At 39.3% G+C, this 26442-nt stretch overlaps 2 protein-coding genes across 7 annotated transcripts in view; one reads left to right on the top strand and one right to left on the bottom strand.

Annotated features, from left to right (window-relative positions):
- Positions 1 to 340, bottom strand: part of RCHY1 (ring finger and CHY zinc finger domain containing 1) — a 41093-nt gene extending 40753 nt beyond the window's left edge. For 2 of the 5 annotated variants that reach the window (XM_017876592.1, XM_017876594.1), the window contains exon 1: positions 106 to 340. In XM_017876592.1, the coding sequence (XP_017732081.1) occupies positions 106 to 195 (90 nt within the window). In that variant the 5' untranslated portion in view covers positions 196 to 340. The remainder of the gene's footprint in view (positions 1 to 105) is intronic. The other 3 variants (XM_017876590.1, XM_017876591.1, XM_017876595.1) reach the window with 2 other exon arrangements.
- On the top strand, positions 337 to 26442 carry THAP6 (THAP domain containing 6). Of its 2 annotated transcripts, XR_001886467.1 has the most exons (7): positions 337 to 430; positions 1345 to 1444; positions 2661 to 2868; positions 6807 to 6931; positions 12251 to 12900; positions 23804 to 23904; positions 26327 to 26442. XR_001886467.1 is itself a non-coding variant. In XM_017876596.1 (6 exons), exons 2-6 carry the CDS (start codon positions 1365 to 1367, stop codon positions 12503 to 12505), a joined length of 669 nt encoding a protein of 222 aa, XP_017732085.1. In that variant the 5' UTR covers positions 337 to 430; positions 1345 to 1364; the 3' UTR covers positions 12506 to 14059. The 2 variants fall into 2 exon arrangements, 1 of the variants encoding a protein (XP_017732085.1); XM_017876596.1 differs by lacking the exons at positions 23804 to 23904; positions 26327 to 26442 and adding an exon at position 4635 and having other exon boundaries at positions 12251 to 14059.

Here is a 26442-nt window from a genome sequence, read left to right as displayed (position 1 = left end):
AAGCAGGTTAACCTCAAACTTAAATCCAAGCCTAACCAGCTGTCCAGTCCGCCCCAGCCCAGCCCGGAAGAAGCTTGTCGGGGAAGAACCCATAGAAGGCGTCACCTTCAGGAGACATCCTCTGTCATAGTGCTCGCAGCCCCGCTGCCCTCGCTCTTGACCGCTGGCGCCTTCTTCCCGCGCCGTCGCCGCCATCTCCTCCACCGCCCCTCACATTCCACCGATCCTTCCCCCAGGATAAAAACCACGCCCAGAAAAGCTGCGCCTCTCTAGCATACCCCCTCCCAGCCTCAGCAGCCACCAGCGCCAATATGGCTCCTAAGCACGTGACACGGGGCAGACGGATTTCCGGTTCCCGGGGCCACGAGGCGGAAGCGAAGGCAGACGCAGTGTCCGTCGTTGACGTTAGTCGCCGTCTTCGCTGCTAACGGTAATAACTCTTAGGTTGCCTGTTTTTCTCCCCATCGCTACCCGCCCAAATCTCAGGGCGTGGTTCGGCGCGAGGTGGGCGGCAGCGGCGCGGAGACGCCAGTTGGCGGCTGAGGAAAGGGACGCTCACTAGGTGCATCGTTACCTGTGACGGGTGGCCCCTCCCTCTTTCCCTCCGGTGGCGGGGAGCCTGGAGAAAGGGGCGGAGTTCGTCCCGGGCCCTGGGCTCAGCGGGTCCCGCGCGCCGCTCCTGGACGCCAGGGCATTCGCTAACACCTGGAAGTGCTTCTTGCTTCCTCCTTTTCCCGTTTATTTGCTGTTCATTCAAAGTATGTACTGACATTCACTATTGCCAGTCACCAGCTAAACCGTAAGGACAAAAAGTAGGAAAAAATAGACACACTCCACCATGACCTCATGGAACTAAGACTGGTGGAGGAGGAAGACATTAATAAGAGCGATTACTGCAATAAATGTAAGATTACAACTTGGAGAAGTGCTAGGAAGAAGTGTGTGTCCTTTGAGAGCTAATATTAGAGCAGCTCTGACCATCTGGGTGTCAGTCAGGGAAGGTTTCCCTGGGGAAGCGATGCAAGCTGAGAGCTGAAAGATGGGTAGGAGTTAGTGTGCAAAAAGCTTTGTGGCACAGAGAACATGGTACCTGTCAGAAGGTGGAAGGGAAATGTATCAAGCCAACAAAATTGAAATCAGACTCGGGGTACATAGCTAAATATGTTTCTCCTTATTAAAGAGGCAAGACCCTGGAAAATGTTATAAGCAAAGCTGCAGGTGTTAGAAGAAGATATTTGTCTTTAGCTTTCTAACCTGATTTCATGTTTTCTAAAACACCGGGAAAGGGAATATATTCCCCTTCAGCTTTCCAGTTACTGACTCAACATTCTAATTTTCTTTCAGTTCTGTTATGAGTTGCTAAAATGGTGAAATGCTGCTCCGCCATTGGATGTGCTTCTCGCTGCTTGCCAAATTCGAAGTTAAAAGGACTGACATTTCACGTGTAAGATTTTGCTGTAGTTAGGCCAAATACTTTGGCCATGTTATAAAAAGCAAAAGACAGTTCTACTTGTCTTCAATTTTGAACTTTAGTTCCCGAGTCCTTTTTAAATAACCTTTTTTTAAAATTTGAAGTGACAATGTGATACCTTTACATGTTTATAATGTAGTTTAAAAGTTTTAAGATACTTTAAGATATGAGAGACTGGTTTACAAAAAATACCATAAGACTAACTTTTGCTAATATTATTACTTTGTATTTTATCATATCGCCAAAGAAATTCAATGTTGTTTACATATAGTTTACAATCTGAATGCAGGAGCTTTGCTCATATATATTGCCGTTTCTATTTAGAAATAGATCAAGCATAGGTTATACAGAAAAAAATATAAATTACAAGTTCAGACCAAGGGATCTTTAGCTGTGTTGCAAATAAATCAAGATGATTTTAGTTTCATATTTTAGCCATTCTCCTGAGAGCCGTGAAAGAGTAATAAGATTTAATAATTGTTCACTTGTTAAAGGTTTATTTTGCTGCTTTTGTTCCAGGCGCTGTGCTATGTGTTAGAGAAAGAACTCCTAGCTATTTGGTTAGATATAAAGAAATCAAAAATGAGCATATATATGTCCTACCTTGTTTCAGAAAAATTTGAACCAGCTGGAAAATTGAGTCGATATGGCTATTGGCCTTCATATCTCTCAAAATAGTTCTGATTTCCAGAACTCCGCACTCTGCAGCTGTTCTCTGCATTCATTCACTAAGTATCTGTAGACCTGCTATGTATTAAATGCTGTACTAAGCAATTTTCTGATGCTAACAGAAGAATGGAATTACAAAGGGCCCTTTTTATCGAGGATAAATTGTGGATATCATTTCAGATACGAAAAGGCCCAAGTGATAATTCTTTTATTATCTATAGATGAATAAATACTTTCAATTGTGGATCTTACTATAAGATGTTAAATATCCATTGAAATTTTCGTCCTTATGAGAAAATTAAAATGAGGGCCATATATCTGCAGCATGATTGGCAGAAAATCTGAATATTAAAATGGAAAGTTACCAAAGCATGAATTATGGTTTCCTAAATACTGTTATTCTCAAGACTAATAACAAACTAGTTAAGGAATCAATTTAGTCAGTTGTATAAGACAGCTTTAATTCAATTATATAGCAATAGTATTTGACTTTAAAATATTTTTTGTATTTTTTTTCTAGATTCCCCACAGATGAAAACATCAAAAGGAAGTGGGTATTAGCAATGAAAAGACTTGATGTGAATGCAGCTGGCATTTGGGAGCCTAAAAAAGGAGATGTGTTGTGTTCGAGGCACTTTAAAAAGACAGATTTTGACAGAAGTGCTCCAAACATTAAACTGAAACCTGGAGTCATACCTTCTATCTTTGATTCTCCATATCACGTACAGGTTTGTTTATAAGATACTATTTACCATCATTGCTCACTTTTTTTTTTTTTTTTTTTTGAGATAGAGTCTCGCTCTGTCACCCAGGCTGGAGTGCAGTGGCATGATCTCAGCTCACTGCAATCTCTGCCTCCCAGGTTTAAGCAATTCTCTGCCTCAGCCTCCCGAGAAGCTGGAATTACAGGCGCCTGCCACCACACCCGGCTAATTTTTGTATTTTTAGTAGAGACGGGGTTTCACCATCTTGGCCAGGCTGGTCTTCAACTCCTGACCTCATGATCCACCCTCCTCGGCATCCCAAAGTGCTGGGATTACAGGCGTGAGCCACCGCGCCTGGCCATTGCTCACTTTTTATGATACTATTCACCGCTCTCGCTAACATTTTTATTGTTTGCTTATTCATTTGAAGTCCATTCTTGAAGTTTTAAATTTGTAGACTGCATCTTCAACTTTTGTAATGTGTAGTAGGAGTGTTTTACCAGTAACCACTCATAAATATTTGTACATTACTAATGTTTGATGAAATGGACTGACTTTAGGAATTAGCATAACTCAAGATTTTGTCTAAAATTGAAGTTAACATAAGAAGGTTGAATAAGGTTCCTTATTTTAAACAGGACTAAAATGAGCATTATTGTAGCTGGCTTATATCCTTATTTCCTTAAACTAAATTCTGCAAATAAAATTGTTGGATCAAAAACTATATACACTTTTTAAAGATTTGCTTTTGATAAAGATCTTCCAAAGCCTCATAAGAAGGTTGAGCTGATGTTCCAAGTTGGCAGTCCCTAACACTGGGTAGAAGTCAAGAGCAGAACCACTAACAGGACTAAAGTACTTGTAAGAGCCACATACATGGAAGCGTAAAGTCTAGGTATGATCAAAAGGAAGAAAACCAAAAAAGAGATATAAGCACAGGAGAAGAAAAGGTCAGGAAAAGAAAGAACAGTCGAATAAGTAAACACTAATTGAATTCTGTGTTTTTTTCTCAGTAATATTCCCATGGATTGGCTGCCTCATTCTCAGTATCTCTTAGTATTTCCAGAGCCTATAGACATTGATTGATTGATTCCAATGTGGAAAATTCAGGGAGATCATTGAAAGGGATCTCCTTCCTGGCAGCTAAAAACAAGAGAAGTAGCCAGAAGCATACCCGCTCCCATGCAGTCCTGGTCACTTTCTGCAGTTGGTCATATTGTAGAACCTGAGTGATCAGGTAGAGAGTGCCTCACTAATAAATATACAGTATCTTGGGAAAGTTGCTCTAGGGCTTTTGTTTTTTTCCTACCACCAAGGTGTCATCTAGCTGTAATGTTAAGAGGACCTTAAGAAATATGGGCATAATAAATCAAGTAAATCATAAGTTACTAACTTTTAAAAAACTATTGGTTTTCTTATAACAAATAAATTTTCACTTTAGAAAATAAGATTATAGGAGCAAAAATAAAATAAATAATCACATAATCCATAGATAATACTGTGAACACTTTGATCTGTATCTCTGTAATTATTTATAAATATGCTTTATATAAATTCATCTATATATAGATAATCTTCTGGAAATAGAATTACACTGTATACCTTTTCCTTTATTTGCTTTATTTGGTTTTTTAACATAGTGTGTACTGTGTGCCAGGCACTATTCCAAGTACTTTACATTAATCTATTAACTCAGTCCTTGAAAGAATCATGTCAGGTAAGTACTATTATTATTTTCATTTAATCACTTGAGAAATCTGAGGCCCAGAGAACTAGAATGACTTCTCCAGGGTCACACTGCTATTAAATGGCAGAGGCTAGATTTGATCCCAGGCATTTTGGCTTCAGAGTCTACTATTAACTACTACTCTCCATGACATTAAATATTTTCCTACAACCATAGCTTTCAAACTTTAGTCTACATAAGGATTATACAGTGAGTTTGTTTAAAATACAGAATCCTGCATCTTCCAGAGAATTAGATTCAGTAAGTTGGAGTGTACTTTCTAACATCGCAATCTGTTTGTGCTGCAGATCTATGGATCACATGTTTAAGAGAAACCTATATAGACCATCACTTTTTTAAACTAAACTTTATATTGAAGTAAAACATATTTATGGAAGAGTGCTTATAAGTGTACAAATCAATGAGTTTTCACAAAGTGGGTACACTCATGTCACTCCCCTCAGACCAAGATATGAAACATTACAGGTGCCCCAGAAGCCTCCCTCACATGCTTTCCCAGTCACTACTGTCTTGACTTTATCACTGTCAGTTATATACATAGAGTCCTGTCTACAGTATGTACTCTGGCTTTGTTAGCTCAACATTTTGTGTGATTCATCCACATTGTAGCATGAGATACTGGTCCGTTTATCTTCTTTGCTGTATAGTATTGCGATGTACAAATAAACTAATTTCTTCATTCTACTATTAATAAATGTTTGGGTGGTTTTTCACATTGGGGCTATTATAACTTGTGCAGCTCTGAACATTTTGGGGCACGTCTTTTGGTCCATTTATGTACACATCTCTATAGGGTATATATATGCTTCAATTAGAAGAGGAAATTACTAGGTCCTGGTGATGTGGATGTTCAGCTTGAATACATATTGCCTTTGTTTTCCAAAGTGCTTTTGCAAATTTGTAGTCCCACCATCAGCGTATAAGAATTCCTTTGGGTCCATATCGTTGACAGTAGTTAATGGTGTCAATTATATAGACCATATTTTACTGACCATATAGTAGTTGATCCTACATATGAACAATAGTATATGTAATCAGTCTTCAATATTGTGTATGGGCTGTCATCTTTCCTTATTTTAAACAGGACTAAAATGAACATTATTGTAGCGGGCTTATATCCTTATTTCCTTGAACTGAATTCTGCAAACAGAATTGTTGGATCAAAGACTATATACGCTTTTTAAAGATTTGCTTTTGATAAAGATCTTCCAAAGCCTCATTAGAAAGCTTGCACCAATCTATCACCCTACTAGCTATGCATAAGAATGTCTACCTACCCTAATTCTTGGTATAAGTGGTGTTTGTAAACTTTGCTAAAATTGATAGGCAAAATGGCATCTTATTGTTTTAATTTATCTGTGAACACTCGTGCGTGTCTACATTTTTTCATGTGTTTATTGGATAAGTGTACTGTTTTGTGAGTTACTTATTCAGGTCCTCTTCTATTATCTTTTCCTATGCTGTTTTGTAAAAACACTGGATATCGAGGATACGAATCATTTAACTGCCATCTACATTGCAGTTCCTTTTTTTTTCTCCCCTTTCTCCCACTTTCCTTCCCAGTTACTTTTTATTGTTTGTCTTCAGTTCTAGTTATGGCATGGGTTTATTTTTTTTGAAATTCAGGCTTTTTTCAGTGTAGTCAATTCTATATTTTCTCTTGTGTTATATGACGTTAGCCTTCCTCACCTTAAGATTATATAAATATTCTCTATATTTTTTCTACCACCTATGGTTTTCTTTTTTACATAAAATTTCAGTACATGGAATTTCATTGTGGTTTATTTATATAAAGGATACAACCACTTTTCTTAATTAGTTGATTTTTACATGATTTGTGGCCTTATTTAGAATGCCACCTTTATCCTAAAGGCATCTATCTACTTGATGATCTGTTTCTAGGTTTTTCTGTCTAGTCCTAAGAAAGGAGCACACTATTTTAATTATTGTTACTGTGTATTATATTTTAATAGCTTGTAGAGTGTATCCTCCTACACTCTTCCTTTTAGGAAAATTTGTGTTTTCAGATGAACCTTAGAGTTGTTTTCAGGAAGTTCTTTTAAAATTATCTGGGTGGAATTTACTGACTTTTAAAAGCAATTTCCATGAAAAGAAATGTGGTATTAACTTCACTATACAAAGTTAAGAAGGAGTAAAAATGTAAGAAAGGACAAAAGTGTCTCACTTGATGATTGTTATTAACTATTCTTAACAGGGGAAAAGAGAAAACTTCATTGTAGAAAAAACTTCCCCCTCAAAACCGTTCCAGCCACTAACTACAATCATCATCTTGTTGGTGCTTCCTCATATATTAAAGAATTCCAATCCCAGTTCATTTTTGTAAGTAAATTACTTACTGAGCTCATGTTAATTCTTTTAAGGTGAATATGTCCTCTCCATTAGAATCAAATTTTTCAGAATCCTAGCAAAATCTAGGGGTTAATATGTAATATCTACAAATAATATTGCTTCCTAGAATCATTATAATTTGTATATATGCAACATCAAAAGAGAGGTAGTTAATCCTTTGCTTACATATGTAGTTCATTGAAGAAAGCTTTTTGCAAGGATATTTCTACCAAGGAAATAATTCTCTCTAACTGCTGTAATTTCCATATGAAATATGTAGTAAAAAATAGCTATTTCTCTAAGTTTTCTCAGTTATACACATACAGAGTATTCAAGCTTGCATTTATTTATTCATCTCATTGCTTATTCATGTTAGAGGCAGGCATGGAATCTAGATCTCTTTTACTATCTTGATTAACATGGCTTTATAATAATTTCTTTTTGTGGCTACATAGTAAGTATGTATATATATAGGATACATGAGATATATTTAGGTATACAATACATGATAATCACATTAGGGTAAATAGGGTATCCATCACATTAAGCATTTATCCTTTATGTTACAAAAAAATCCAATTATACTTTTAGTTATTTTTAAATATATGATAAATTATTGTTGGCTATTGTCACCCCGTTGTACTATCAAATACTAGATCTTATGCAGTCTGTCTAACTATATTTCTGTGCCTATTAACCATCCCCACTTCCCCCCATCCCACTACCCTTCCCAACCTCTCATAACCATCATTTTACTCTCCTATCTCTGTGGGTTCAATTGTTTTGATTTTTAGATCCTGCAAATAAGTGAGAACATATAATGTTTGTCTTTCTGTGCCTGGCCTATTTCTATCTATGTTGTTGCAAATGTCTAAATCTCATTTTTTTAATGACTCAATAGTACTCCATGGTGTTTAAGCACCACATTTCTTTATCCATTCATCTGTTGATGGACACTTAGGTTGCTTCCAAATATCGGCTATTGTGAACGGTCTGCAACAAACATGGGAGTGCAGATATCCTTTTGATATACCGGTTTCCTTTCTTTGGGGTATACACCCAGCAGTGGGATTGCTGGATCATACAGTAGCTCTATTTTAGTTTTTTGGTTGTCCTAATTTATCCCAACAGTGTACAGGGTTCCTTTTTCTCCACATCCTTGCCATCATTTGTTGTTGCCTGTTTTAGGTATAAAAGCCGTTTTAACTGGCATGAGATATTTTGTCATTGTAGATTTGATTTGTGTTTCTCTGATGATCAGTGATAATGAGTTCCTTTTCATATGCCTGTTAGCCATTCGTATGTCTTCTTTTGAAAAATGTGTATTCAGATGTTTTGCCCAGTGTTTAATCAGATTTTTAGATTTCTTTCCTGTTGAGTTTTTCGAGCCCATTGTATATTCTGGTTATCAATCCCTTGCCAGATGGATAGTTTACAAACATTTTGTCCCATTCTGTGGGTTGTCTCTTCACTTTGTTGATTGTTTCCTTTGCTGTGCGGAAGCTTTTTAACTTGATGTGATCTCATTTGTCCGTTTTGCTTTGGTTGCCTGTGCTTGTGGGGTATTACTCAAGAAATCTTTAGGCCGGTTGTGGTGGCTCATGCCTGTAATCCCAGCACTTTGGGAGGCCAAGGTGAGTAGATTGCTTGAGCTCAGGAGTTCGAGACCAGCCTGGGAAACATGGTGAAACCCCATCTTTACTAAAAATACAAAAAAATTAGCTGGGGGTGGTGGCATATGCCTATAGTCCCAGCTGCTCAGGAGGCTGAGAGGGAGGATCACTTGAGCCCAGGAGATCAAGGGTGCAGTGAGCTTGATCGCACCCACTGTTCTCCAGCCTGGGCAACAAAGTGAGAACCTGTCTCAAAAAAAAAAAAAATCTTAGCCCAGACCAATGTCCTGGAGAGTTTCCCCAATGTTTTCTTGTAGTCGTTTCATAGTTTGAGGTCTTAGATTTAATTCTTTAATCCATTTTGATTTGATTTTTGTATATTGTAAGAAGTATGGGTCTAGGTTAGTGTTTCTGCATGTGGATATCCAGTTTTTCCAGCACCATTTATTGAAGAGACTGTCTTTTCCCCAGTTTATGTTCTTGGCACCTTTGTTGAAAGTGAGTTCAGTGTAGATGTGTGGATTTGTTTCTGAGTTCTCTTTTCTGTTCCATTGGTCTATGTGTCTGTGTTTAGGTTTATGGCATCTTTAACTTATCACAGGCTATGTTAAAGTATCATTTCCCTTATATACAGAAATCTTATATACTTTCATTTTTCCTTTCTCAATCTTTGTGCTATTGCTGTCAAGCATTTCACTTTTACATATGCTATAGACTCCACACCATATTGTTGTTATTTTTGTTTAAACAGTAAATTATTCTTTAAAGAGATTTGGATAATAAGAAAAAATCTGATATTATCCATGTAGGTGCCATTTCCAGAGCTTTTCATTCCTTTGTGTCTGTCCATATTTCCACCTGTTATCATTTTGCCTGCAGGGCTTATTTTAACATTTCCTGTAGTGCAACTATGCTGGTGATGAATTATTTCAATGTTTCTATTTCTTAAAAAGTTTAAGCTTCACTTTTGAAAGATATTTTACTAGGTAATCAAATTCTAGGTTAACAGTTTTGGGGCTGGGGCAGTTGTTTTGGTACTTTTGAAGATGTTGCCCTACTGTATTCTTACATGCACCATTTCTAATGAAAAATTTAATTACTATCATACTTTTATTCTCTGTACCTAATACTTCTTTTTTTCTTTGCTTTTAAGAATTTGTCTGTTTTTTAAAATTTTTTATTTATTTATTTTTGGAGACAGGATTTCACTCTGTCACCCAGGCTAGTGTGCAGTGGCACACTCACGACTCACTGCAGCCTCAACTTCCCAGGCTCAAGCAGTCCTCCCACCTCAGCCTCCTGAGTAGCAGGGACTTACAGGCATGTGCCACCATGCCGGACTAATTTATATTTGTTTTTGTAGAAACCAGATTTCCCCATGTTGCCCAGGCTGGTCTCAAACTCCTAAGCTCAGGCAATCCCCCTGCCTCAGCCTCGCAAAGTGCTAGGCCAGGCATGAGCCACTGTGCTGGACAAGAATTTTTGGTTTTTCTACTGCTTTTGCCTAATCTGATGGTGATATGCCTTGGTTTCATTTTCTTCCTATTTCTTGTGATTAAGATTTGTTGAGCTTTTTTATTTATCAGTTTATAGTTTTTATCAAACTTGGAAAATTTTGGCCATGATGTCTTTTTTTTTTTTTTTTTTTTTTTTTGAGACGGAGTCTCACTCTGTCGCCCAGGCTGGAGTGCAGTGGCTGGATCTCAGCTCACTGCAAGCTCCGCCTGCCGGGTTCACGCCATTCTCCTGCCTCAGCCTCCCGAGTAGCTGGGACTACAGGCGCCCACCACCTCGCCCGGCCAGTTTTTTTGTACTTTTTTTAGTAGAGACAGGGTTTCACCGTGTTAGCCAGGATAGTCTCCATCTGGATGGAGTCTCAGCCTCCCAAAGTACTGGGATTACAGGCTTGAGCCACCGCGCCCGGCCGATTTCTTCAAATATTTCTTTCTATCCCAATTTTTCCTCTTCTTCAGGAATTCTAATTACATGTATATTGGGCTGTCTGAAATTGTGCGACAGGTTGCTGATGCTTTATTTTTTTTCTATCTCCTTTTCTCTCTCTAGTCCATACTGGATAGTTCCTGTTGCTATAACTTTATATTCATGAAATCTTTTATTCTGAAATGTTAAATTTCAAAAAATACACTGCCATTCTCTCCAGTGTATTTTTTTACCTCACACATCGTAGTTATCTGTAGATATTCTATTAGAGTCTTTTTTATATATTTTATGTACTTAACTTTTTGAATAGATGGAGTACAGTTTTAACAACTTTCTTAATTATATTGTCTGCTAATTCTAACATTTGTATCAGTTCCAGCTTGGTTTCCATTGATTGATTTATCTCTTATTATGACTAATGTTTTCCTGCTTATTTCCATGCCTGGTAAATTTTGCGTGGCATGAATTTTGAGTTTTAATTTGCCAGATGCTAGATATTTTTGTATCATGTTTTCTTGAGCATTGTTCTGGGGTACAGTTAGTTAGAAACTGTTCGACCCTTTCAGATTTTACTTTGTTTGACAAGACATTTTGTATACTTAATGTCCATGAATCTTGACATTTTCAAGTCTGGCTAATGGGAATAGTCACTATGCCCCATGAGCACAGGGCACTCCTAATCTCTGGTTGTTCTTTCCTTAGCCTTGAGTAGTTTCCTCACGTTCATGTGCTCATCTTACTCCATGGAATACTCAAGGGGGAGCCTCTGAAGATCTCAAGTTTTTTCTGTGCAGCTCTCATCTGTCTAGTACTTTGTCCTGTGAACTGTAGCCACGTTGGTCTCCCTGGACATTTTGCACTACCTCCTCAACTCAGTCTGCTAAGCTCTGCCTGGGTTTCCCTTCCTTGCCCTGAGGCCTGGAAACTCTCATGCAGTTAGCTGGAGCAGGCTTAGGTCTTACCTCTTTGTTTCCCATCTGTCCACAACAGCTGCTGTCCTTGCCAAATATCCATTATCTTAAAAGCTATTTTTTTCTGTCTTTTAGCCTTGTGTTGGTTCTTTGAGGTAGGGGTCAATCCAGTCTCTATTACTTTATCTTGGCTGGAAATAAAAGTCTTCTCTGCTAATTTTAATATTAAATAACAACTTTTAAAGATTATTTTATAGTGCCTTTATAAGCTATGTCAGTGTTATTTTCCCTATTTTCAAATGAAAAAGGAATAAAAGCGTATCCAGCAAATTTAAGCATAACCATAGTAAACACCGAGAGGAGTTGTCTCTTAAAAATTCCAAAACCAGAGTCCTCTCTAAATCCCCAACACCCAGCCTGAGAACCTGCTGCAGTACTCCTTTCCTGTCATATCTTAATAAATGCAATAGCCATCCAATAAAGTAACCCAGTTAAAAATTTAAATTTGTTTGATAGGTAAAAATTAAACTTAGCAGCACCACATTGAAGGAACAAAAGCTGTAGAGTCATTGCAAGTGTCATGCTATTCATAGAGATAAGTGCTTCCCATCCATAATATTCTGTAGTCCTTGTGTATGCCTGGCCTTAGTAAAAGAAGAGAGGCCCTTAGCACCCTAAATATTGCTTCTACCCCCATCTTCTTCCTATGTTCCTTAACCTGTAAATATCACCAACTTAAAGATGTTCTCTAAGCATTGTAAATGAAGAAACAGCTTAGACCTAGTTATAAGCTTTTATCCAACTACATGTCTATCTGATTAATAACTTGGTGTTTATATTTTTAGGAACATAGCTACAGTGTAATGGATAGTCCAAAGAAACTTAAGCATAAATTAGATCATGTGATCGGCGAGCTAGAGGATACGAAGGAAAGTCTACGGAATGTTTTAGACCGAGAAAAACGTTTTCAGAAATCGTTGAGGAAGACAATCAGGGAATTAAAGGATGAATGTCTGATCAGCCAAGAAACAGCAAATAGACTGGACGCTTTCTGTTGGGAGTGTTGTCAGGAGAGCATAGAACAGGACTATATTGCATGAAATAATTTCATGTTGTGTTCTACCTAAAATTGTCATTGGTACAAATTTTTATAAAATCTCATTTATCATCACTAAATGATATCCATCATTTAAAGTGCTGCTTTGGATTCTCTGGAGCATTATGCATTATAGTTGTTATCCAAAGACTTTTTTGAAAATATGCAGAAATGTGTGGTAATTATGTATTTGTGTGACTTGTGACAATTATGTTTTGTAGACCTACACTAGTGCCAGGTCACTACTGTAAGATGTTAAAATCTCAAGAAAATTTCACAGAGCTAAAGAAATGATGTCAAATTAGTCACATTAAGCTGTAGTAGAAGGAATTGGACACTTCTCCAGCAACATCAGATTTTTGGCTTCAAAGGAGTACCTTTACTTACATGTGCTTTATGGTAAGTACATTGAATTTTACTTTAAATGCATTTTACTACAAAGCACAATTCATTTATAATACATACCCATCTTGGATTCAATCCAAGATGCTTTTGCTATCAATAATACCAAAGGATCTTTTTACAAGGCTTACTGTGATATTGACTCTGAGAATAACACATGGTGAAGATCTGTTGGCTTTTAGAATTGTTCAGAGCCAATTTAAGAAGAGCCCTCGTGAAGTCTCAGTTTTCAGTACAGTACATCATTCCTCCTCACTAGGAGCACTTTGATGTAAACCAGAATAGCTTTGAAAGACGAAAAGGGTCATATATCTGATTTTTAAATGGTTAGTTGCTCTAACAGGTCTGAACACTTTGCTTCATGACTATTTCATCATAAAGGTATATCTTCAAAATCTGAAAGCCAGTACTAGCTCTATACTTTTAATACTGCTTTGTATTTTATATATAAAGTAGTATTGCTGACATTTTTTAAAATACAAACTATGAAAGAAACCATTAAAATTAATAATTGTGGCTCTTCCAGTTGAAATAGGAATTGGAGAGAAAGGATTAGAATATTTTAATTAGGGAAGTAGATTATTGTCCAAGGGCTTTTATTTAGAGAAATGGGTAATTAAAATAGTAGCTTTAGAATAGTTTCTTACTGAATATGCAAAGGAATAATTCCTTGTTATTTCCTAATTGATCCAAGTCTCATAAATTTAGCTTTTGTCATAATTCCTTACCCAAAACAACTGAAATTAAGAGTCATAAATACTGTAGGTTAGAATAAAAACCATTTGCCAAAGCAACACTCTACTTAGGAGCACGTGTACATACATGAACCTCATTCAGAAGTCCATGCTGTAGCAGTTAGAATTTGAGTATCAGCCGTTTCACTGTAGTAACAAAAACTGAATTGCATTTTGTGCTCATTTGTTTATTGTAATTTTATTTTTGTTACATTAATATTAGTTAAGATATGGTCACTTGAATTTTTTGTATTTAAGAATTTTCTGTTTTAATGCATGTTACACTTTTATGTAGGATTCCAAACCTTCCCTCTAAACGGGATTTAACCCACATCTGCGAGATCAGCGTTATGCTAAGAGGAAATCACTGAGGCCATATCTTTTTACAACCTGAAAAAAAAGTAGTAAAAAGATAGTTAAAAGAAAGGCCAAGTGGTGGCTCATACCTGTAATCCTAGCACTTTGGGAGGCCAAGGCAGGCAGATCACTTGAGGTCAGGAGTTCAAAACCAGCCTGGCCAACATGGTGAAACCCCATCTCTACTAAAAATACAAAAAAAAATTAGCCAGGTGTGGTGGCACACTCCTGTAATCCCAGCTACTTGGGAGAACTGAGGCAGGAGAATTGCTTGAACCCAGGAGGCAGAGGTTGCAGTGAGCCAAGATCACGCCATTGCACACTCCAGCCTGAGCAACAGAGCGAGACTCCGTCTCAAAAAAAAAACTCTTTCATTAATTACCCATTATTTATTTTAATTATCTCATTTTGAGTTCATAAATGAACACCCTAATGGAAAGTTTGGATATGATCTTAGGTTTTATGGAGATGTTTTCAATAGAGATTATTTTTCCCTCACCCTATTTGTGAGTATATAAATTAAAGTAAGTCAGTGGACAATGGAGAAAAAGAGGGTAGATCCAAACACAGTATGTCTAAATTCCAGCACTCTACTGGCTGCTTAGAATACACCAAACCTGGAAGACCTTTCCAAGAGTAAAATCCCAGTCTGCCACTATCAAAATTGCCACAGTCGCTTTTACTACTTGTGTTCATAGTAGACTCAGTACCTCTTTTTCACTGGACCTAGTATAACTGAGAAATAAATAACTGTGTGCAAAGTATTGGTTATCGTTAAGGACCCAGAGCTGCGCATTTTCTCTTTATTCTAATGGGAAAATAATTACTGATAGAAATCTGAGATTTAAAATAGGGTCCTCCCTGCTGCTGCAAACAATTGCCTAAGCACAGTATGTATCTTAGTCCTCTGTTCCCAGAGATTCCAACCTAGCCCAGGAAAGAACTGTGCTGTATAAAACAAAACCCAAGTCATCCCCCTCCAGAAGTTTCTCTGGCAGCCAAGGCAGACCCTAAGGGTTCCACTTTGCTTTAAAAGATAGGAGTGGCCTCTAGAGCCAGGAACACATTAATACAACAGTTCAACCTCAGCACCAAGTCAGGTCCAAAGCACTTGATATGTGGAATTTTTCTCTATGTCAAGTTCAAATTTCTGGAAATAGGCTTTGGTTGCTAACGATAATTAAAATTATGCCATAGTCTGTAATTTGAGAAAAGGTGAAATGTATTAAATATATATTTAGTTTTAATAAAAAGATAAAATTATTACAGAAATAATTGATAGAAAATCTATTATTTATTTGAAAAATAAAACATTTTCTCCAGTAATGTGTTATGTGGTTTTATACATTGAGTTATTCAATAAAATGGGCAGAGAAAAATGGAGAGTACATACATAGAGGTTTTGCTCTAATTTCTCCTCCACAATAACTCTAATATGGGGTCTGCAAGGTTACATGACCCACATAACAGGCCAGCTTTCAGCACAACATGGACCTACCATAGAACCCTTTTCTGCTTTGGCCCTCACTCAAAACTGTCAGATTTGATGTCATCCAGTATATAAAGGAGAGCAGCATTCCTAGGTGTGAAATATGTTGCCTTTAGAACCCAAAGAGGCCTGTCAGGCATTGTGCTTTCTTCTTCATAGTGGAACATACAAGTTGTAATAACTTGTCTCTTACTTTAGAGGGGATGTCTTAGCATGCCCCAGATCACTGGGTACTTCTCCCTCAAAATTTTACTGATGTTTTAGACACCTGAATTTCCTAAGTTTTATCTCACCCTCTGGAGCACATGTGCCTTATCAAGGCCTCCAATTAACTAGTCCTCCCATTGGATTAACATAATCCATCAGTAGAGTGAACTAAGTGATTTTCCATGAAATGTGTGTCCAGTCTAGACTTCTTTCAATTATAACAGAAGCAAGATCATTAACATACAAGCCTTGGGGACAAGACCATATATGTATACTGTCATTTTTTCCATGTGAATGTGGGCTGTTTCTGATCCTTTTCTCTAATAGGAATGGAAACTATGCACCCAATGGTTGTATGGCATCTACCCATAGACATGTTAATCTGCTCTGACAAAGATGCCACATCTGGCACAGCAGCTGTAATCAGGGCTACTAGTTGGTTGAATTTTCCTTAGTCCAACTGTCATCTTGCAGGATCTGTCTAAATTTTGCAGGGGCCAGAATAGTGAATTAAATGAAGAGAGATGGTAGAGGCCACCATTCATGTCTATCTTATATGTCTGTAAAGGTAGCACCTTAGTGAGCCCCACAGAAAACTCTGAAACTGGAGTAGTACACAAAAATGAGTTAACATAGTCATGAGAATGCTATCCTCGGAAAGGCCTACAAGGTTGCAAGGTTGGTTCTTGAGTGGCATCTGGAAATTTGGATTTGGGGAGGGCTCCCACCATTCCCTAACTGCTAAGAGTAGTTCACTGTGCCAGACTGTTTGTACAGACAATGTGGTTTATGCGGAACACCTACTTTCCTTCTGGGAGTCTGGATTTGAGAATCTGTTAGGTAAAAGGGACCTGTGTGACCAGCCCCAAATAAAACTTTGAACATTGAATCTTTAATGAGCTTCCCTGGTAGACAACGTGTATTGTCACAGTTCAGTGCTATAAATGTGTCCTGTGTGATTACACAGAGGAAGGACTCAGAAGCTACACCTGGTTTCCTCTAGACTTTGTACCATGTGCCTTTTCCCTTAGCTGATTGTGCTGCTGCTTTGTATCCTTTTGCTATAATCATAACCTTAAGTACAACTATATGCCAAATTCTGTGAGTCCTTCTAGTGAATCATGAAACTTGTGCGTGCTCTTGGGGACCTCAACACAGATGTCCTTCCAAACTTGTCCTGAGTTAGGGCAAAGAAGCTATATTAGTCTGTTTTCACGCTGCTAATAAAGACATACCCAAGACTGGGCAATTTACAAAAGAAGTTTAATGGACTTATAGTTCCACATGGCTGGGGAGGCCTCACAATCATGGCAGAAGGCAAGGAGAAGCAAGTCATGTCTTACATGGATGGTGGCAGGCAAAAAGAGCTTCTGCAGAGAAACTCCCGTTTTGTTTTGTTTTTTTTTTTTTCTTTCAAACCATCGGATCTCATGAGACCCATTCACTATCACCAGAATGGCATGGGAAAGACCCGCCTCCATGATTCAGTCATCCCCCACTGGATCCCTCCCACAACACATGGGAATTATGGGAGCTACAAGATGAGATTTGGATGGGGACACAGAGCCAAGCCGTGTCATTCCGCCCCTGGTCCCTCCCAAATCTCATATCTTCACATGTCAAAACCAGTCATGCCTTTCCAACAGTCCCCCAAAGTCTCAATTCATTTCAGCATTAACTCAAAAGTCCACAGCCCAAAGTCTCATCTGAGACAGGGCAATTCCCTTCTGCCTATGAGCCTGTAAAATCAAAAGCAAGTTAGTTACTTCCTAGATACAATGGGGTGCAGGCATTAGGTAAATACAGCCATTCAAATGGGAGAAATTGGCCAAAACAAAAAGTCTACAGGTCCCCTACAAATCCAAAGTCCAGGAGGGCGGTCAAATCTTAAGCTCCAAAATTATCTCCTTTGACTCCATGTCTCACATTTGGGTCATGCTAATGCAAGGCGTAGGTTTCTGTAGTTTTGGGCAGCTCCATCCCTGTGGCTTTGCAGGGTACAGCCTCCCTCCTGGCTGCCTTTATTGGCTGGCATTGAATGTCTGTGACTTTTCCAGGCTCACAGTGCAAGCTGTTGGTGGATCTGCCATTCTAGGGTCTGGAGGATGGTGGTCCTCTTCTCACAGCTCCACTAGGCAATGCCCCAGTAGGGACTCTGTGTGGGGGTTCCAACCCCACATTTCCCTTCTGCCCTGCCTCAGCAGAAGTTCTCCATGAGGACCCTGCCCCTACAACAAACTTCTGCCTGGGCATCCAGGCGTTTCCATACATCTGAAATCTAGGCGGAGGTGCCCAAACCTCAGTTCTTGACTTGTGTACACTCAAAGGCTCAACACCATGTGGAAGCTGCCAAGGCTTCAGACTTCTACCCTCTGAAGCCACGACCCAATCTCTGTTTTGGCCCCTTTGAGCCATGGCTGGAATGACTGGGACACAGGGCACCAAGTCCCTGGGCTACACACAACACGGGGACCCTGGGCCTGGCCCACAAAACCACATTTTCCTCCTAGGCCTCCAGACCTGTGATGGAAGGGGCTGCCTTGAAGATTGCTTACATGCCCTGGAGACATTTTACCCATTGTCTTGGGGATTAACATTCAGCTCCTCATTACTTACACAAGTTTCTGGAGCCGGCTTGAATTTCTCCTCAGAAAATGGGATTTTCTTTTTATCACAAGTCGGGCTGCAAATTTTCTGAACTTTTATGCTCTCCTTTCCTTACAAAACTGAATGCTTTTAACATTACCCAGGTCACCTATTGAATGCTTTGCTGCTTAGAAATTGCTTCCACCAGATACTCTAAATCATCTCTCTCAAGTTCAAAGTTCCACAAATCTCTAGGGCAGGGGCAAAATGCTGCCAGTTTCTTTACTAAAACGTAACAAGAGTCACCTTTGCTCCAGTTCCCAACAAGTTCCTCATCTCCATCTGAGACCACCTCAGCCTGAATTTCATTGTCCATTTTGTTATCAGCATATTGGTCAAGGCCATTCAACAAGTCTCTGGGGAGTTTCAAACTTTCCCACATTTTCCTATCTTCTTCTGAGCCCTCTAAACTGTTCCAACCTCTGCCTGTTACCCAGTTCCAAAGTTGCTTCCACATTTTCAGGTATCTTTTCATCAGCAACCCACTCTCAGTAGCAATTTACTGTATTCATCCATTTTCACGATGCTGATAAAGACATACCCAAGACTGGGCAATTTACAAAGAAGTTAAATGGATTTACACTTCCACATGGCTGGGGAGGTCTCACAATCGTGGTGGAAGACGAGGAGGAGCAAGTCACATCTTACATGGATGGCAGCAGGCAAAAAGAGCTTGTGCAGAGAAACTCCTGTTTTTTAAGAAACTATCAGATCTCATGAGACCCATTCACTGTCATGAGAACAGCTCAGGAAAGACCTGCCCCCATGGTCCATTCATCTCCCACTGGGTCCCTCCCACAACACATGGGAAACTACAAGATGAAATTTGGGTGGGGACACAGAGCCAAACCATTATCAGAAGCTATGCCTTTATACACTTGTATCACCAGTTATTTGATGAGGGCTGCCCCATGAAGAGGGCATGCCATCCAGCAAGGCAGTTCAACTGAAGCAATTTCTGAAGAAGGCTGAGGTCTGTCTGCCAGGAGCACTTCCAGCAGCTGGAGGAATAAGTCCTTTGTTCCTGAAGGGAGTTCTGTACCTCAGAGTGCCCATTGTCCTTTTGAACTCCCTAGCACTCACTTCTCTCTATTCTGCTGTAACCCAGAGTTACTCTGTAATCTAATGCTCTCAGTAATGAAGAATTAGTGATATGTCAACCAACTTCAGAGTAAAACTGCTCTAGCAGGTCCCTCTAGTTATGAAAAGATGCATTTCCCAAAGATCTGTTGTATGTCGGAGACTCACTATGGTATTAACCATAGTTAACATAATAATATAATATGTTAACTTACTGTGGTGCTTACTTAGTACTAAGTACTAAGATACTTTTATACCTTTTGCGTTAGATTCAACGTAAACTGGGTAAAGATGGAAAATCAGACATGAGCTGGTATAATACCAGGCAGTCTGCAAAACTATCCAGACATCTAAAACAGTACCTTTCTGTACACTGCAATCTATCTGGGTACCTACATCATAACTGACAAATTTCTCTGTCCTAGCTCCACTTCTATTGATTGTATACCCTTAACATCTCTCAGATACAGCCCCTTTCCCACTCAATCTCTAGGACCGTTTCCCTGGTTTAAGCTGTTATTTCTTAACTTGATTGCTGCAAGAAATTCTTTGGTCTCCCTGTCTCCAGTCTGTCTCCAGAGGGGTTTTTCTAAAATGCATATGTCAATAATTACATTAATCACAAGTGATCTAAAAATCCCAATTAAAAGGCAGGGATTGTGAGACTGGATTAAAAAGCAAAGCCCAGGCTAGGCACAGTGGTTCACGCCTGTAATCCCAGCACTTTGGGAGGCCAAGGCAGGCGGATCACCTGAGGTCGGGAGTTCAAGACCAGCCTCACCAACATGGAGAAACCCCGTCTCTACTAAAAATACAAAATTAGTCAGGTGTGGTGGTGCATGCCTGTAATCCCAGCCACTCAGGAGGCTGAGGCAGAAGAATCGCTTGAACCTGGGAGACACAGGTTGTGGTGAGCCGAGATCACACCATTGCACTCCAGCCTGGGCAACAAGAGCAAAACTCCATCTAAAAAAAAAAGAGAGAGAGAGAAGCCCAATCATATGCTGGATACAGACAGTTACTTTATTTTTTAATTTATTTTATTTAGTTACTGAGACAGGGTCTCGCTCTGTCTCCCAGACTGGAGTGCAGTGGTATGATCACGCCTCACTGCAACCTCCACCTCCTGGTCTCAAGCGATCCTCCCACCTCAGCCTGCCGAGTATCTGGGACTACAGGTGCACACCACCATGCCTAGCTAATTTTTGTATTTTTTGTAGAGACAAGATTTCACCATGTTGCCCAGGCTGGTCTTGAACTCCTGGGCTCAAGCAATCTGCCCACCTCAGCTCCCAAAGTGCTGGGATTACAGGTGTGAGCCACTGTACCTGGCCGCAGCTAGTTTCAAAGAATCCAGTAGGTTAAAGGATAGAAAAAGATATCCCTGTGATAACACTAATCAAAAGAAAGTTGGGGTAATAATAGACAAAATAGATTTCAGAGCAAAGTATATAAACAGGGAAAATGAGGGTTGTTTCATAATGATGAAAGGGTCAATTAAGAAGATATACAGTCCTAATATTTATGCACCTAATTAGAAAGCTTAAAATTCATATGCAAAAACTTGCAGAACTGCAAGAAGAAATAGATAAATTTATACAACAGTTGTCAAAAAAATATATATATGAGTATGGGCAGAGCTGAAAACAGTCCTGGAGGGAGAGGACCATGGTCTCAGAAATCTAGGGGGGCACCAAAACTAATGAGGACTGTGAAAGAATAATGCCCCCTGCAAAGATCTCCAGGTCCTAATCCCTAGAACCTGTGAATATCACTAATATGGTTTGGTTCAGTGTCCCCACCCAAATCTCATATTGAATCGTACTCCCATAATTCTCATGTGTTGTGGGAGGGACCCGGTGGGAGAAAATTGAATCATGGGAGCGATTTCCCCCATACTGTTCTCATGGTAGTGAATAAGTCTCAAAGGAGCTGATGGTTTGATAAAGGGAAACCCGTTTCGATTGGCTATCATTCTCTCTCTTTGCTTGCCACCATCCACTTAAGATGTGACTTTCTCCTCCTTGCATTCTGCCATGATTGTGTGGCCTCCCCTGCCACGTGGAACTGCGAGTCCAGTTAAACCACTTTCTTTGGTAAATTGCCCAGTCTCAGGTATGTCTTTATCAGCAATGTGAAAATGGACTAATACAATCACATTTCTTATGTGGTGAAAGAGAGTTTGCAGATTTGATTAAATTAAGGATCTAAAATATGGAGAGATTATCCTGGATTCTCCACTTGAGTCCTTACAAGAGACAGGCAGGAGATTCAGAGTCCAAGGAGATGTGACTATGGAAGCAAAGGTTGTGGTGGGTGACTATGGAAGCAAAGGTTGTGGTAACGAGCAGCCATGAGCTAAGGAATGTGAGCAGCCTCTAGAAGCTGGAAAAGGGAAGGAGATGAATTCTCCCAGAGAGCATCCAGAGGGAATGGAGCCCTGCTGTCCCATTTTAGATTTTGGACCTCCAGAACAACTGTAAGATAATTTGTGTTGTGTTTTACTCCACTAAGTTTGTGGTAATTTCTTACAGTGGCAATAGGGAACTAATACTAGGCTAAGACAGTATCAGAGAACCAAGCCAAGAAGTGGGAGCAACTGCAAAGTTAGTCAAATGTAACAAGAGGCAAAGAGAGAATCTAAAGGAAAGATTGGTTCTGGCTTGTTATGATGAGCCAGATAGGGCATGGCACTTGCGTAGACAGCCCCAGTTTGGGAGACAGCATTAAAAAATATCCTGAAATGCTCAAAAGTTTCATATTCCTCTAACAAGGGACTCTGGACATGCATATACAGTGCCTCAAAACAGGAAATTACGTACATGACCCAGATTGTAGGATTTGAGATTCTCGAAAACAAATAAAGGTGAGCTGAACTAGGAAGCCCTGTGTTTCACAGCCTCAGTATTGTAAAAAAAAAAAAAAAAAAACCAGGAGCATAAGAATGTCATTGGAGTGGGCCAGGGAAACCTGGCTTGTGCCTGAGAAGATAAATTCTACTTGTAGAGGGCCTGATTCTCTGGCCAAAAGAAAATATATTCTATCCCTAAGAAGATGAGAGGTATAATTGGCTCTTCCACTGGACTAATGGGGAAAGGGAAGCCAAGTTTCTAAAACCTAAAGGCAAGCCTGGGTAGGGCCTGAGCCATTGATGCCACTTGTTGACTTCTACCCTCTTCATAGGTCTCATGATTTTACTTTCACATTGCTGCCTCAACCTTCATTTAATATTTTAAAACTGTCACAGCTCCCTTTGGAGAACATGCTCAGGATAAACAACTGTCCGCCTGCTGCCACATCCCTCACCTTCCCACTAGCTGTGCTTCTGATCATAGAATTGTGCCTGATGCAGAGCAGGAGCTGACAGAGATTGAAATGAAAGAAGAAAATATTAGATTAGGACCAGGAAACCCAAGAGCAGAAGACCTACAATTTGTAATGTAAGAACCACAGGAGGGTCCATGATGAGCACTAGTCAGAGCAGTTGAGGAAGAAATGCTGAGAACCGAGCGCATTCAACATTTCCACACATACTCTTCAGGAGCCAGGAACTGTATGCCAGGAAATACACTAGGCATTGGAGAAACAACATAGATTCACTTCCTGTCTTCAAGGAGATTACACACTAGTATGAAGTTCCAGAAACCATAATCCAAGGACACCAGGGAGCGCAGCCTCATATCTCAAGACAATGGGTTCTTGAATTCAGCCTAATGCCTTTCTCCTCATTGTGCATTACTTTATTGGACAACACACATGGCCCAATAGATTTATACCCACAGCATCTTGCAGTTTAAGTGTTTGGGTCTATCATTTGATATCTGTCTTCTCAGATACATAAAGAAGTTTACAGACTAACATATTTAATGTAGTAACCCATCACATACACTGCTTTTGAAGCCCCATACAGTAGTGTGAGGGAACAAACAGGAATAAGCTGAAGACATTCACAACCTACAGGGACGTACGAGTATATAACACAAATACAGATAAGTGGGCAATATAGCAGGGTCTGTGGCAATTAAAGGTACTGAAACTATGAAATTAATGGAGCTTCAAAAGTACAAAATCGAACATAAGTTTGTCAGTGCGGGCACTTTGAAAGTTCTGTCCCAGGACCTGTATTCTGTAGGCACCTTCCTGGGAAGTGAGAGTAGGAGACCAAACCAGCTGGGGAGAATCAAACAGACTTGAGTTCAAGTCCCCCAGTCTCCCACTTCATCATATATGAGAAGTGGGTCAACTTGCTGAATTTGAGCACTTACAAAGTAGACAATAGCATCTTACCCATTAGTGGTGAGAATTTAATTGTGTGTAAAATAGAGACCATACAATGAGCCATCCATATATTGTCTTTCTTTCTTCTTTGAATCCTATCCCATCCCAGAAACACAGGAAAAAGAAACAAGAACAGGAAGAAGAACAAAAACCAAGAGGATAGACATGCATTTCGTAGGGAATGGCAAGTAGACAGGCAACAGTGGTCAGGTAGGCTATTTGTGGCTTAAATAATCTTCCCTCTCTTGTGGCAGCTCAGAGGCAGGCAAGGAACATTGTATCACTGAAAGGGAAAATTTTAATCACCTTCCTCCTCTTCATCCTCTCACTCCAATACTGACAAGCCATTTAATCTATCTAAGATATGTTTCATTCATTCACCCATTCATTCAACTTTATAAAACATCTTGATAGTATTACTTAGAATGTTCACAGATCAGTGTACAAATTAAGGCACTTGGAGCAGAATGTAGGTCAACTACATCACAAAGCACACCATTTAGCTCAGTCAGTTTTTTTTCTGAGCAAGTCTTCCTTAGTAAATGAAATCATATGTTGGTTTATATTCTGGAACAAGAGCTTTTTCTCATTCTGAACCAGTCAGAAAGAGTTCACAGGCTAGCTACGGTCTCAGAGTATCAAGTTACTTGCTAAACAGATAATCCTTGAACTCACCTAAGCTCCATGGTTTGTGGTTAGTTAACAGCAAAGGAGTTCCTGACAGATTTGTGTCCAATAATAAACTTCTCAAATCCTTGTGTACAGCTTGTGCAGTTGAAAGGTAATATCACATCTGAATGTGCAGATTTGGGCCCTTGTGCTCTGTAAAACAAGAATTTTATTAAAGAGTGAAGTGTACGTGCTGTGCAGGATGCTAACCACAGATACTAGTGATTAGTACCTTGTGGAGACAAGCATTCAGCTACAGACTTGCCAGTAAAATGTACTCAACGTAAAATTTCAATAAAAATGAAGGATACTGGTGCTTGTTAAACAGGTAGATTTTATAACAGTATAAAATGTTGCCAGGCTATACAGCTGAAATAAATTACCTTTGAAATCCTGAGGATGTAAAAAAAATTTTGGTTGTCACTCTTACTATAACACTTGCAGATGGGTCTTAAGAGTAGAGAATGTCTATATTATTGAGATGTACAATTCAAGTTTCTATGGCCATCACCATCATCTGGACATATTTTACTGAAAATCACATGGGAAAAGGGTGTAACTAGAAACAAGACGTGGCTATCCAAAGGATCAAACTCACCAGGGCACCATAAAGACTGGTAAATTTTAGGAGGAAATGCAAATGTATTCTACATATTAAAACTAAAAACCATTTTAGTAAGTTATTTTTAAATGTACCTGATAGCAAAGGGACTCTGTATGTGCCACATGAGGGCTACGTGAGGATTGTTCGTGAAAGCATAAAGTGGAAGGCAACCCAAATATCCATCAAGCAGTAAATAGATAAATAAAACCGTGGCGTGCCCATGGAATGAAACAATAAGCACCAATTCAAAAAGAAATCAATCCATATTATCGCCATGGGAAGACAAGACCTTAACGTGGATAAAAGCAATATAAAGCGCAACTCAAAATAGTATCTCATTTATATAAAATGTTTTGAAACCCACCTACAAAACGATTTATAAGTGTACACGTGTGTGTGTGTGTGTGTGTCTGTAAGTATATAGAAAAAGAAAGAAAAGATGTATGCAAACTGTTAACGGTGGTTACTTCTAGAGAGGGGGTTATATACTTCCTGGGAACAGAGAGAGAGTGCACAGGAAAGAAAGCAAGAAGAAGGGAGGGAGGAAAGGAGAACAAAAAAAGGAAGGAAGGGAGGAAAAGAAAGTTATAATAATAGCATTCTACAAATTTAAATCAAAACCAGCCAGGCACAGTGGCTCATGCCTGTAATCCCAGCACTTTGGGAGGCTGAGGCAGGCGGATCACTTGAGGTCAGGAGTTCAAGACCAGCCTGGCCAACGTGGCAAGACCCCGTCTCTACTAAAAATACAAACATTAGCTGGGCATGGTGGCAGGCACCTGTAATCCCAGCTACTCAGGAGGCTGAGGCAGGAGAATCACTTGAGCCCAGAGGGGCGGAGGTTTCAGTCAGCCAAAATTGCACCACTGCACTCTAGCCTGGGCAACAGAGCAAGACTCCATCTCCAAAAAAAAAAAAAATCAAAACCATTTCATCTCTGAAAAATGAGGCATTACTTGTTATCATTACCTTCATCATCCCCCTGGGACATTGGCTAACGTTGGATCTAAGTCTTGAATTACTAGTATTTCCTGTGACACCTACTGACACCTACATATTTTAAAGAAATCTCCCAAACCCCTGCCAGCCCATCTATTTGAGATTTAAATAAACCACTGTCTGAGTAGGTGTGTTTTTAAGATTTTAATTAGCTTGCCTGTGACTGGTCACCAGCAAAACCCTACAAATGACTGCCTACAAATGAGAACCTCAAACTTTCAGCTTTCCAGCTGACCCAATACCTCAGAAAACTAAAGAATGTGACTTTAAAGTACTGATATCTGAGAAGTATTACACGCTCTCACAGAGCTGATCACAATTTTCGTAAATCCTCATATTTCTGCCTATGTTTTGTTTCAGATATCCATGTTCAAGAGAAATGTTTGTTCAAGGCAAAAAATTATTTCTCAGTAAACATCATAGCTAACATAAGGTGCCAATCTTTATTCAAAGCACTTAAACTTTATTAACTCATT

Source organism: Rhinopithecus bieti, unplaced genomic scaffold, assembly GCF_001698545.2.
Source record: "Rhinopithecus bieti isolate Rb0 unplaced genomic scaffold, ASM169854v2 scaffold_8675, whole genome shotgun sequence".
Taxonomy (NCBI): domain Eukaryota; kingdom Metazoa; phylum Chordata; class Mammalia; order Primates; family Cercopithecidae; genus Rhinopithecus; species Rhinopithecus bieti.
This window is presented reverse-complemented; position numbering and strand designations above follow the sequence as displayed.

Coding starts and splice junctions, on each gene's coding strand:
- THAP6 (XM_017876596.1), top strand. CDS start 1,365: ATGGTGAAATGCTGCTCCGCCATTGGATGTGCTTCTCGCTGCTTGCCA. Junction 1,445..2,660: donor AAAGGACTGACATTTCACGT/GTAAGATTTTGC, acceptor TTTTTTTTCTAG/ATTCCCCACAGATGAAAACA. Junction 6,932..12,250: donor TCCAATCCCAGTTCATTTTT/GTAAGTAAATTA, acceptor TTATATTTTTAG/GAACATAGCTACAGTGTAAT.